At 42.6% G+C, this 13,351-nt stretch overlaps 1 protein-coding gene across 3 annotated transcripts in view; it reads right to left on the bottom strand.

The window, feature by feature from the left end:
• The window catches only part of LOC101474016 (contactin-associated protein-like 4), an 87,387-nt gene that overhangs the window by 13,418 nt on the left and 60,618 nt on the right, over positions 1 to 13,351 (bottom strand). For all 3 annotated transcript variants that reach the window (XR_013101333.1, XM_076891468.1, XM_004553489.3), the window contains exons 17-18: positions 4,138 to 4,356; positions 2,163 to 2,402 (exon numbers count right to left, since the gene is read on the bottom strand). Coding sequence is in view for 2 of the 3 variants with exons in the window: in XM_076891468.1 (XP_076747583.1) it covers positions 2,163 to 2,402; positions 4,138 to 4,356 (459 nt within the window). In the remaining variant the exon portion in view is untranslated. The remainder of the gene's footprint in view (positions 1 to 2,162; positions 2,403 to 4,137; positions 4,357 to 13,351) is intronic.

The raw sequence follows: 13,351 nt of genomic DNA, 5'->3' as shown, positions 1-13,351 counted from the left end.
GTCGATAAATTGAATTACAAACATAGAAGTTACAGCAGTTATGCAGTAGTTGTGGCGGGCATTATATTTTAATATGTAGATGATTAATTTACAAGCTGTGAAAGATTTTACTTGAGCTTTTAGATTTTAGCTAGGAGTTCTTCTTCCTCACATCAAGCATTTCTTTACCATTTCATACACATTATACCTGATAAATAAGCCCCGGAAACATTTTATCCCAGTCGTGTCATTTCACTGAACCACATCATTCTGCAGATACTGTATAGTATGATTTACATGGCTATAAATAATATGTCTTTATACTGACAACTAATCTCACAAGAGACAATATCAATGATTCATGTATTTAAATGTGCTGTGCCTCTGTTTCATTGACAACACCTAATTAGTGAGCTGGTGAAAAGGCAGCCACAGGAAACCAGCTGACAGGTGAAAAAAAAAACAACAAATCTGGCTCTCTAATTATAACAGAGTTGGATGTCAGAGTTATGATTTCCACTGTAGATAAAAATGCAGAGTTATAACAAGCAACACAGCTGGGATTGTTAATAACTGAATATAGATAAGCTGTGTTACTATGCCGATGTAATGACTCAATATTTCTCTGATAACTTAAATAAAAAGAAGTATGGGTGCGCACTAGTGTTATGACAGAATCCCTCCATCAGGATGCCCAGCAGGGGCTTCTTTACTGACAGTTTTCGGAAAATGAAACATTTGTCAGAAAAGTTCAGTTGAAAATCTTCACAAAGCTTCTGGTTTCCATTTTAAAATCCTCCTCTTCTTTTGGCTTCTTTAAGAAGTCAACATAACTGATCTTCCTCTCTCACCACATCAATACGTCTCCTCTTTGGCTCTTATCTTTTCCTCCTGCCTGGGCTGGCTTTACTCCTGCCATTAAGGTTGCAAGCTTTTGCACTCTCAGTGCCGGGACCAAGCCAAAATGAATGCGAAGCATTTTGGCTTCGATTTGACGGCAGATGCCACATCAAATACACCTGCATGCAGCAGTGTTGGTCAGCAGCGGTACTGATCCTTTTTCATCATAGTTTAAAAAGGATTTGAGTAGATTTTAAAACTTAGTTTTGCCTTTCAGAATGAAGACACAAGTGATAGTACACTATGTCTCAGTCACACTAAACCGAAAATAGGACAGCAACCTGCTAAAGACAGGAAAAACTGGTAGCTTTAAGGTGATAGAAAAGGTAGCTGGTAAGCTTGTATCTTTTATGTTCTAACAGTGTTGTTCATTCATTTGTTTTATTTATTTATATTTTCTCTTGATTTTAGGCACTTTTTGACCTTGTTTGTGTTTTAGAAATAAGTTTTAATTGAGTTTGTACACATTCACCAACTGATTACAAGTAGTTGCAAATAGTTAATCTGAAGTTGGGCATGTGACACTGCCTCTGGGTTACCACTTTTGATTGCCTTTTGATTGGGAAGCAACTTGTCTCCTATTGCTGTCCAGCTTTGACTGATTGCAATCACTCTCAAACGGATTGCTAAAGGTTAGCAAATAATTCCTGTCTAATTCATAAATATAAACAGAAAGGCCAACATGTCACAATCAATTACAGTAGTGTCGATAAGTGCAACTTGTCTATGATGCATCTCCTAATCTTTATCTTTAAAACTACTATTTCAAAGGCAAAAACAGCACACGTCTGATGCACATCATAGCAATACTTTTGGTTGTACTTTGGTCTCCAACACTGGTCGTCGTACATCTACATGTACAAACCAAACCTCTCAGCTAATCCTTGTGTATATACAGTAGAGTATGCAGAGTGTGCCCCAGCACAGCTGGGTGTGACCTCACTTATATATGACATTACTGTATATGTGTTTTATTTATAGGCCATCCAAGTGCTGCACTGTAGAGCATATGAAGGTGGCTGTGTTGGAGGTCAGCAACTACAGTTGCTCAAGAGATGCTGACTGGGTTTTTAAAAATTTCAAAAGATACACTCATTCTTCAGGTTCCTGTGTTAATTTGGATTATGTGACTTTTGATAGAGGAAGAACAAGAACTGCACTACTGCTAAAGTGACCCAAGGCTACATATTATTAAACCCCAAATTTAAGCTTTTAAGTGATTTTTAATGTAATTTTCAATTTGACATTGTGCATCTTTGAGCTTGAAGACCAAGTCTCTGTACCTTTGTTGCAAAAAGGTCCAGTGTAAGCGGATGAGCTGCAGTCGCAGGAGAAGCTGGTGGGTCTCTCCACACAGCGACCCTGATTTTGGCACAGCGAGCCGTAGCTGCTACAATGGCCTGGGCATCCTGCCTGAACCCCAGGGGTGATCTTTGCTCTCTCCTCCAGGTCCAGAGTGACGCCATTCAACTGCAGAGAGCGGATGCAACCTCGAAAGCCCTTCTGCCTTGAAGCTGTGCCTCCTGAACACACAGGAGACACACAGAAAAAAAAAGCATACACTGTAATGAATTTTCTCTGTTGTCTATTTTATTCTACTTATGTTTCTGTGCAAACCACCAACGTGAAATAATATAATCCCAGTGATGTTTAAACATTTAACAGTTGCCTTGAGAACAAGTTAAAAATTGCAGGTTTGTCCAAGACCCAAAATATATTTAAACACAGTGGCATAAATCACAAATCCTCGCATTTGAGAAACAGTTGCCATAAAACTAATCTAGCAAATATGGTTCTTGCACATGCAGAAAGGCTCCCTTCTTGAAAGCTGATGTATCTATTGCTAATTTAAAAAAGAAAACACCTTTTCTAACTGTGGCAATCTGTGGGAACATTTTTTAGCCACCTGGTCTTAGGTTGTCTAGGATTTACCTGATGAATAGGTGAAAAAGAGATGCAACATTTTGATAATTGGAACTAACAAAGTTATGAATGTAACTGAATGTAACTCTATTTTAACCAGTTTATTTTTATATATTTATCATTCACAGTGAAATAAAAGTGCTGCAGGACAATGCAACTTAGGAGACATATTTGCAGTGCTTTATCTTTTTAGATGTAATTTATCTTAATCTAAAACACTACCTATATGATTTTTATGCATTCATACTGTACAGACACGCATGAATGACAAACAATCTGTGTTATCAACCTCCAAGAAAAAAAGGCCTGTCATCGGTTTCATACTGAATTTTTAAAATGAAGCACAATGAAACCCAAACTGGCAGGTGAAAAATTCCAGAAATTGACATTTCACTGGCTGTGGCTCTGCTCACCCAGCACCAAGCTGATTGTTGTTATCTAGAAAGTTAGCGACCTGCCAATCGCTCTGACAGTCTGCTTGTCCTGTCTGGTTGGCTGACAGTGACAGGAAAATGTTTTTTTTTTCCTTCCAGGTCAGAATTTAAACTCAAAAAGTTATTGTTTTCTGAGTTTTCGCATCACAACCTCCAGCTGTCCTCAGAGTTCACGCTCTGCAACATTATAATTGTCTCAGACTGCCAAACTGGCAATCTCAAGACTGTTATGATGAGATAAACAGTTTCCCATGGCTGCAGAGTTGATGAGGTTCGTATCAGGGCCAAGAGTTTCATCAGGACCTGTCAGGAAATGACTACCTTAACTAATGGACTGAGTTCAAACACTCTACCAAGGTTATTGCAAGGACACTGACCACAAAACTGTGACTTTTTTCTACACATCCCCAGGGAATTTCTATCACTTTGTGGGGATTTTCTATTAAGTCTATTAAGCTTATATCGAAGTAAGGTTTAGAAACAAGAACTGCTTTACTGTGGACTTGTTTAAACCTGTCAGCATCAATGCGGATCAATAAGCAGACAATGCAATATGTTCTTTGTGCACTATGAGGGAAGTGTGGAGTCGTGGAAGATTATATATTCTGTGACGAGAATGCAAATCCACCAACCTCCCAGGGGGTCAATGAAAATGTACCCTATGAGCACAGAGCGGTTTTGTGTGTAAAAATAAGGGACACAATGAAACAAAGACCGAGCAGAAAACAGACTATTTGAAAAAGTTTAAGAAATAAAAGTAGAAATCTGACAGCTCCAACAACAAGCATGGACTGAAATGAAAGAAATCCTAATCTCTAATAATAATTACATGAGTAAAAACCAAATGTCGCATTGTTTTTGTTGGGACCTCAAAAAAAGCAGCTTTGAATTGATTGCACACCTATAAATAACTGGCTGTTCAGCTGCAGGTGGATGTGCCCATCAGCCGGCGCCTCCTGCGTGACAGCAGGAAGCTCGTCGAGGCGAAGCGATGCCTCTTTAACGTTTCGCTCGGCTTGAATACGATGCCACCTGTTGTCATTCAGAGGTGATCCAGCTTTCACCGAAACCTCCAATGGACCATTACCCACGTCAAAGGAGAAGAGGACCTCATTGGAGGCTGCATCAGAGAGGAAAGAAAAATAAGACTTATTTTAGAACATGTAAGAAGCACCTTCTGTGTCTCCTGTACCTTCCTGCAGCTTGTTTGGTACTTGTTGCCCTGCACACAAGGCAGCTCACACACAAAGATGTGCTCATTATTTGCATGATTTAACTGAGTGAGCTTTTGTTTGTCTAACCTCTAACTAATTAATGGTGGGTAACAAGTGTAAAGGAAAAAATATTATCCTACTAATGTATTGAGCTATTACCTTGCCAAAAGAAGACCTTCACTGCATCTTGGTATTGATTCTCTGCAGAAACTCAAATAGACTTTCAGGTGGCTTGAGTTCTGATGACTGCAAAGACCATAGCATATGATTCAAATCATTTTCTAACATCATATGGATGGGAGCACTTCCACCTTGGAGGAGACCGCTTTGTTCAGTGGTAATTCTAGAGTCGGTTGAGGCGCCAGGCAACAATTCACAGGAGGCCTCTACAACCAGCATTCATCATAGTTATGTTATAACTATTTTGACACCATCTAAAAACATTGTGAATATTGGTTGGGGGCCATGATTTGTGCAAATGCTGTTTATTACAGTATGTCCCTCAGGCTCAAAGACTGCATTCGGTCGGTAAGCAGAATGAGTTGAGTCAGGCGGGGCCAGGTCAAGTCAGGTCTCTCCCACTGTCACTGCAAATTTTGAGCATTGCCACTGCTAAAGCTTAAAGTTTGGCAGCCCACTGCAGTTTCCTGCCTTGCCTGGTGAGTCTCTGACTCAGGTAGGTTAACCCTTTACAGCCGATCGGAGCGGGCACGCTCTGTTTTGCGTAACTATTTTTAAATCCCGGTAGCTCTGCAACCACTTAAGCTAGCACAATAATTTTTTTTGCATATGAAACTGGAGGAGTTGTACTTACATCTTATGCCATCAGCTTGTCCTAGGTCACAGTTTCCTTCCACATATAGCTTTGCAAAAACTGCATAAAAATCACTTGCAGCAACAAAAACATGATATTCCAGAAACACGCTTCGCCGATCCATCAGCTGTTTGTAACACTTCCTACGTCCATCAGCGCGAACTATCACATGACCGCATGACCTGCCCGAAACCGGAAGTGACGTCATTTTGCGGAAATGTAGTTTTTTACGATCGGGCCCTTATGAGCTTGTGTTTTACTTGTTATGTGTTTTAAAAAGTTATGTTTGAGTTTATGACTTTCTGTGTCGTTTCTGGGATGCTTAGGACTCATATTGCACTGCTGGAAATAGTTTATTTTGATGCATATGCTGTTATTTTGCAAATTTGCACTATAATATTTATTTTCGTTTTTCCTGCAGTATATAAAAATTGGTGTATTTCAAAAATAAAACTATGAAGACACTCAAAATAAATTTCCTGTGGTGGGAAACTAGTTTGTGTAACTTTTTTGTATTTACAGTTTTGAGGGATAAGCCTCTTAAATTTCTCTAACTAGAAATATATGTTAAAAAAACAAAAACGATTTTCAATTTTTTTGTAGTTTATTGCACTTTTTTGCAATTTATGTAATTACTATGCACCTAATGCAGACATATTATTAAAGTTTGGGCTATAATGGTTGTATTGATGTATAGCAACTTGAAATGCTCCCAAAAATGGCTCCACAGCATGTAAAAATATAATATAAGCTCTGGCGAACTTGGTTCTATGGTAGGTCTTAAAGGGTTAAAGGTGATCAACTCAAAGCCATTTTGTATTGATTTACAATAACCTTTTAAACTGAAGAGACAGGTGGACACAAACCATGCCAGTAAAACACTATCCACAGCTAAACACAGCCACTGCATCCACTCACTACAATGTCCTTTAATTTGTCATCTGTCTGTCATATTTATTTATTTTCCCCCAGAAAATACAAAGAAAGGACACAGAGCAACATTTTCATAGCCAAATCTGATCACATCAAGTTGTTTGCATGCCAGGAATTATTACCAGTAGAGCATGTTCCTTTGTTTTGAACACCAGCAACTTTGTGTTGTTTTATAGTGGAACCACAAAGGATCTTTTATCTTGCTAAACTCTTTCTTGCTTTCCCCTTTTACTTGTCAGCATGCTCACTCTGAAGTCCTCATTCTCTGTTAGAACTACAGTACATCATCTGTGGAAGAAAGATAAGGAACAGAGGCAGCTGACACACGAGCACCACTGGAACTCTGATGAGAAAAAACACTTTCAGGCTGAAGTAATGTATCACCTAAGTGATGCAAACACAACCTGACACCAAGCAGCTCGTAAGCATGTCACATAAAACTGCTGACAACTTTGGAAGATAAAAATGAAGTACTGTAGTTGTGACAACCAGCTACAAAGATAAAGCACTAGTTTGTTTTCACAGAAACAAGCTAAAGTTATTGATGTAGAGTCAATGTCCATCCATCTTCTTCTGCTTCACAAGGCCAGCAGCCTAATTGGAGAAGCCCAGACCTCACTCTCCCTGACCACCTCCTCCAGCTTCTCTGGGGAAACACCAAGGTGGGCCAGCACCCAGGGCAGCCCTGGTGGAGTCCACACCTACCAGAATGAGTCTGACTTATTGCTAGCTATGTGGACCAAGCTCTTGCAAAGAATGGGGCAGACACCCCATACTCCAGAAGTACATCCCATGCACCCTCAAATTTCCCTGAGAGGGTAAAGAGCTGGTCCAGTGTTCTGCAACCTTGGACGACAACTCCTGAATCTGATGTTCGATAAACAGATGGACTCTCTTTTCCAGCACCCTGGCACAGACTTTCCTGGGGAGGTTGAACCTGTGATTCCCATATAGTTGGAACACACCCTTCGGTCTTCACCATCCTGGTCTGCCAAACCAGAGGTACCGCCCCTGATCTCGATGCAGCATTGAAGAGCTGCGTCAACCAAGACAGCCCTATAACATCCAGAGCCTTTAGGAACTCAGGACAAGCCTCATCCTGGGGAAGTTCTTTTACTACCTAAGTAATATGAAGAAATATATCACTTAAGTAGTAAAAGAATCAGTCTTGTACAAGGAATTCATGGTGTTCACAGGAGGAGAAATTATGTCAAAAATATATATGCTGTAAATGTTTGCCATTTTAAAATTCTTTTCAGGGTTTGCTTTTAAGGAACGTCAGGCCATTTATTAGCTCAAACATCAAAAGACATGAATGCTTTAAAAGTATCAACATCAGCTTTTCTCTAACAGCATGGTGGGAGTTTCTAAAAATAACGGAGTCTTCATTAATCCCATGCAAACGTACACCTATCTGGAATAACCCTGACATATTACAAAACAATAATATGATTAATTTCCCAGAATGGAGTTGTAAAGGAATTAAATACTTAGAACATATATTAGAGGGAACAGAATTTATTCCATTTGACAGACTAGTTGAACAATATGGGATCAACAAGACAAGGTTTTTAGAATATCAACAAATTAAATCCATAGTAAAAAAGAAATTTAACCTCAGTCAAGTTGAATTACAAACACCACTAAGTGCGGCACATTTTCTTACTCTTAAATCCCCCAAATTATTATCTAAAATATACAGAACACTTTCTAAATTAGATGAATCAATATCCCTTCCTACTGCAAAGTGGGAAGCAGATTTATCAGTCAACCTAGACCAAAACTTCTGGTCTCAGATTTGCTTAAAAACTTTTAAATTAATTAAAAATCACAGTCTGCAATTAATACAATACAAAATACTTCATAGAGTGCACTATACAGGTCATCGGATGTTCAAGATGGGCTTTACATCTTCCAACAACTGCTCACACTGTCAAGGCAATACACCAGACAATTACATCCACGCTCTTTGGTTCTGTCCACCAGTGCAAAAGTTTTGGCGCGAGATATGTGAAGACTTATCAAAGTGTCTGAAATGTAACATTCCAACTTCCCCCTTAGTGTGTCTACTGGGCAGCTTAGATAATGTCACTTCAGAAAAGAATATAGCCCATATGATCTTCACTGCCCTATGCATAGCCAAGAAAACAGTCCTCATGAACTGGAAAAATAAAAATAATCTTAATTCTAACCAATATAGAAATTATCTATTAGATTACATTAGTCTTGACACAGCCTCTGCCACCACATTAGATCAATTGCTCTGGGCCCCTTTTATCAGCTCCATCACCTAGTGGGGGTGGGGGGTCATAGTTTGGTCCCGCCTTCACTGTTGTGATTGGTGAGGGGGTAGGGACAGGCTTAGGGCGTCGGGGGGTTCCCCGGAGGCATCTTCCTTGGGGGGCTCAACCCGGGGTAGCGGTCACGTCCGGTTGGGGGCTCTGTTGGCTCTCAGGTGACTGTTTCCTCGCGGCTGCGTGCAGCGGGGCTAGGGGAGGGTCTGTGCTGACGGACGTGGGTTACTGACCTGACAACCTGGCTGCCCCTGGGTGGGTCCGGGATGGGCGTGAGGTTCTGGGGGCGCTCTGTCTCTGGGCTGGGGCCCGGGCCGGGCCTCGGGGGCTTGGGTCCTGGTTGGTGTGTTGCCGGGGTTGTGGGCGGGTGGGTGCATGGGGGCCCGGCCCTGGAGCAGGGTGCCGCCGGTGCGTCGAGCCGCCTGGGGGGCTCTTCAACTGGTGGGGGGGATGGTCACATCTTGCAGGAGCTTTCTTCTCTTCAGGAACTCTCTGCGGGAGGGGGAGATACAGGAGAGGTGGAGGAAGATCTCAGCCTGGGCGTTTACCGTCTTATGTAGTCTGGAAGATGTGTGGATGGTGGGGTGGGTGCAGTTTTCTCTGTGGTGGGGTTGGGTGGACTGTCCAGGGCTCTGTGGAGCCGGAGGGCGCTACTGCACTGGGCCCCGGTCTGATGGGCCTGGGCCCCCCTTCTCTGGCGGGTCGCGAAGGGTGGGAGTGCCTACTGGGGTCAGCGGGGGAGCTGGCCCCAGGGAGGGGTTACCTGCCCCTCCCTTCCTTCCCTCCCCATCTCCAGCTGCCTCCCTCTTCCCGCTCCTCCACAACCACTCACACATGCAGGGCCTTGGAGTGGGGGTATGTCACCAGGGTGCAGAGGAGGCTACCCCCCCCCCTGTCCCCTTCTGGCTGCCTCTGCCTCAATTTTATCCCACAACTTAGACATTCACATTATTCACACTCTCATTACACATACATATAGGATCTTGGGGGTGGGCACAATCACGGAGTCCAAATTACCATCAGGGTGTATACCTCACCCCTGACGTCGTTGCCCACCTCTCAATTTTAAATACACTTAGTCATTGAGGGCTAGCAGGAGGGACTATGCGCTTACCTGCTGCTCCTTGGCAGGTAGCTCCATGCCCTCCTGGGTTTTAATTGCACCTTAGAACACATATGCATCAACACTACAATGAGCGGGTGGAGGGAGGTTTGGAGTCTTCTCCCACCCCCATTCTCTGCGGCCTGCTGGAGCGGGGGGGCTAGTAGGAGGAGTTGGCCGTCCGACTGCGGTCTGGGGTGTGGGGCCTCCCTGCTGCTGCGGAGTCGGGGTGGTCTGCCTCTCCCCACCGCAGGGAAAAGGGTAACACCACCTGGGTCTGGGTGCAATTCCCCCCTCCAGGGGCAAGGGTACCTAGACCCGGTTTGTAGAGTACGCTTGGGGAGTGTGATTGTGTGTACAGCGTCTCTTTATGTCTGTCTCCACGTTGGTTGAGTGTGGAGTGAGTGCATATGAGAGCATGAGGGTGGGAATGGATGTTTGTGTCTGTGTGTGCCCGTATGTCTGTGTCTATATGTCAGGTTGGGTATCAGACACCACCTCTCTGGGGACACCTCAGGCCCTCCAAGGTTTGGAGGCCTATCTCCACCCACCACCACTTCCCCTGCCGGTGGCGGACTCCCTCAGGTGTCGGTGTGTTGGTGGTTCTTTGTATCTGGGGGTGGGCGTCCGGGTACACACCGGCTCACTCCTTGGCGGCCGCTTGTCGGGGCCTGGGGCTCGCTCGGGCCCCTTTGGAGGTGGGGTGCCCCCGGCCTCTCGGCCTGGGGCTCGGTCACTCAGGCACAGCTGGGGGCCAGCGGAGCTCACGGGCGCGTCACTGCAACTCCCCCTGACTTCTGCTCCGCGGCTGCTGGGCGAGCCCTCATCTGGGACTCTCCTCAGCTCTTACTGGAACAGTGGCGCGGCTGCCCCTCTGTTGGTCTTCCATGGTCTCTTGTGTTCTGGGGGCCTCTGGATGTCTGGAGTTTTGATCTCCTCCATACCCACTTCACACCCTGGAGGACGGGGCTGTGGCCCCCCCACACTCCCTAGCAGATCATTACATGGAGAAACCTTTGGAATGCAAGCATGCTGATCCACACAGGTATGCACACATGGGTATTCACAGACGCGGACTAAAGCTTTCTTGGCTGCTGCCTCAAAGCACACTGTGCGCTGTCTATCTTGCGTGCTGCACAATATCGTTTATTATTTAGTAAATATTGATATCTATGACTAGCTAGTTTATTGTGATGGTGCTTTGTTTTCTCTATTATTATGTTGCTCTTTGTTGTTTGCTGTCTCCTCTGTTTGTTTTTTTTGTTTGTTTTTTTTTTTTTCTCCATACAGGTGACCCAGGAGTTCTTTTTTTTTTTCTCTCTCTTCCCCCCCCTTCTCACCGTCTCTTCTCCCCTTTGGTTTTCTTTCTTTCTCTCCCCCTCTTTCTCTCATTCATTCCCCCTGTCCTATTTATTAAAAAAAAAAAAAAAAAAAAAAATGACAAAGGATGAACTGAAGCTCTGCCATCACGTAATGTCGCATACTGCTGTTTCTGATGTCATTTAAAAAAAAAAAAAAAAAAAAAAAAAAAAAAAAGGAACGTCAGGCAGGTAGGAAAGTAGGAAAAAGGATATTTGAAAAGATCCTTATTCTTTTCTCTTCTTTTCCTCACTTCTGAGTTCCCATGCTACCAAACTCAGTTTGTTCTTAATTCTGTCATCATTCCCCTGGCCAAATAACCTCCTCATCCACCTGCTATCAGTCCGTTAGTCTCTAATCCCTTTTCTGGATGTTCAGAGAGCAGCAATCCACATCTAAGTTCAAGGCTAGCTCTCCCTCTTCCTGTTTTCTATCTTCAGCAGGACCGGCTCTCCTTTATTGCTTTGTTGCCTTCATCATTTTTATTACTCAAGCTCTAATTATTCTAACTGAAATATGTTGCATGTTGAGCTAGCTGCTTAGTCTGGAAAAGAAAATGAAACAAATAATATAAGAGAATATAAAAAAGGAAAGGAAGTAACAGTACCTCCACACTGCAGATACTGTCTTGCTTACAGTGCAACAGTTGTAGCCTTACGGCAAAATACTGTGAAAGTACTGAATCGAGTGTCAGATCTGATTGCTAGCCTTAAGCATATATAGTTACATGGACTTCTTTTTAAGGTAAAACCAGCTACAGCGGTAGATTCTAGAGATGGCACGATACCACTTTTTTATGTCCGATACCGATATCATAAATTTGGATATCTGCCGATACCGATATGAATCCGATATAGTGTTTTTTAATCAACAAAACTGTTTTTTTTAAATATCTTGCTGCATTTTGCAAGTCTGCAAGTTCATACTCAAGTTTAAAACAACAACTACACTAAAGCTATTCTGTTATACCTGTATACAAAAAAAATATTTCATAGTTCAGCAATACTGATCAATCTAATAAACTTAGACCTACACCATCCTCCCTATTCTGGTATTTTAAAGAGTACTTAGCAGAAATATTAAGCAACCTAACTAATAGGGTTCCAACTCCCAGCAACAACAAAAATAAATAAATAAAAAATAGGGAACCACCCCTCACGCGCCACCTCATGATGCTTAATCGACGTAATCAACCTTAATTTGATGCAGTGTGGAAAAAAAATGCACAGAAATCAATTATTTTTCAAGAAATATTAAATAGATTCAACATCTTTCTTCAACAAAATTGCAGACTGCACAGATGGTACCTTCCCAAAGGAAAAAGTACTATAGCTTACTAGGGTATATATATTAGACTTAATAGTCACTATATACAGTAATTGACTTCTATTCATTTTACATCAAATTAAAACTTTGTGTGTCAGATAATTATTTATTAAAAGCTAGACATTTTAAATGAGAATAAGAAAGAAAAGTATGTCTTTGTGCCCCCTTTTCCCAGTTAATGCCCTATCGGCCCCCCTGGCTAAACTTTGCTAGATCCGCCCCTGCACAGTTACCAGTGTCAGCTACGTAGAAAAAGATCCTCGAGTAGAAAGTAATATTAAATAAATTCTAACAACAGCTTATCAAGCTTAAACGTGCTGCTGTTGTTCAGCCGCTGGTTTCCTCTTTCTGGTGCAAAGTGGGCCAAAAACAAAGACGGACTCGCGACAGAAAAGCTGATCAGCTGATCGTTAAGCAGTTTCACGATTGAAGTAGCAGCCGGAGAGCGAGAGGCAGTCGCTCGTTAAGCTTAACGCAGGAATGCTTTACAAACATTCAGAGATGGACTTACACACTTGCTTTACTTCTCTCGGGGATAACTTTGTCGGAGATGAAATGCCAGGTTGCTAGCGAAGCTCCAAATGCTATCCAGACCACCGACAGGTCCCGCATGCCACAGCCGCTCTATCACGTGATGCATACTGCTCCGACATGCTAACGTTCTGAGGTGAGTTACGGCGTGTTGCAAGTTTTGTGAGGTGCTTTCGTGATATTTAATGGATCGGATTACATTTTTTATTTTTCTCCGATATCCGATCCAGTCATTTAGGTCAGTATCGGACCGATACCGATACGTAATATCGGATCGGTCCATCTCTAGTAGATTCGATTTCTTTTGCAATCACATGAAGTGAAGCACCTCATCAAGAGAGGAACAAAGAGGAAAGCAACAACAGCACACACATCAGTGTTTGAACTGGAGCAATTCAGTCAAGCTGAACTACAATAGTAAATAGACTTGTAAGTATATAGACTTGCATTTATACAGCTCCTTTGTAGTCTTACTACTCGAAGCACTTTTTGCTGTACAAGGCAATTCAAGCATACATTGCATACACCACTTTATTCTGCAT

Source organism: Maylandia zebra, linkage group LG13 (genome assembly GCF_041146795.1).
Source record: "Maylandia zebra isolate NMK-2024a linkage group LG13, Mzebra_GT3a, whole genome shotgun sequence".
Classification (NCBI taxonomy): Eukaryota; Metazoa; Chordata; class Actinopteri; order Cichliformes; family Cichlidae; genus Maylandia; species Maylandia zebra.
This window is presented reverse-complemented; position numbering and strand designations above follow the sequence as displayed.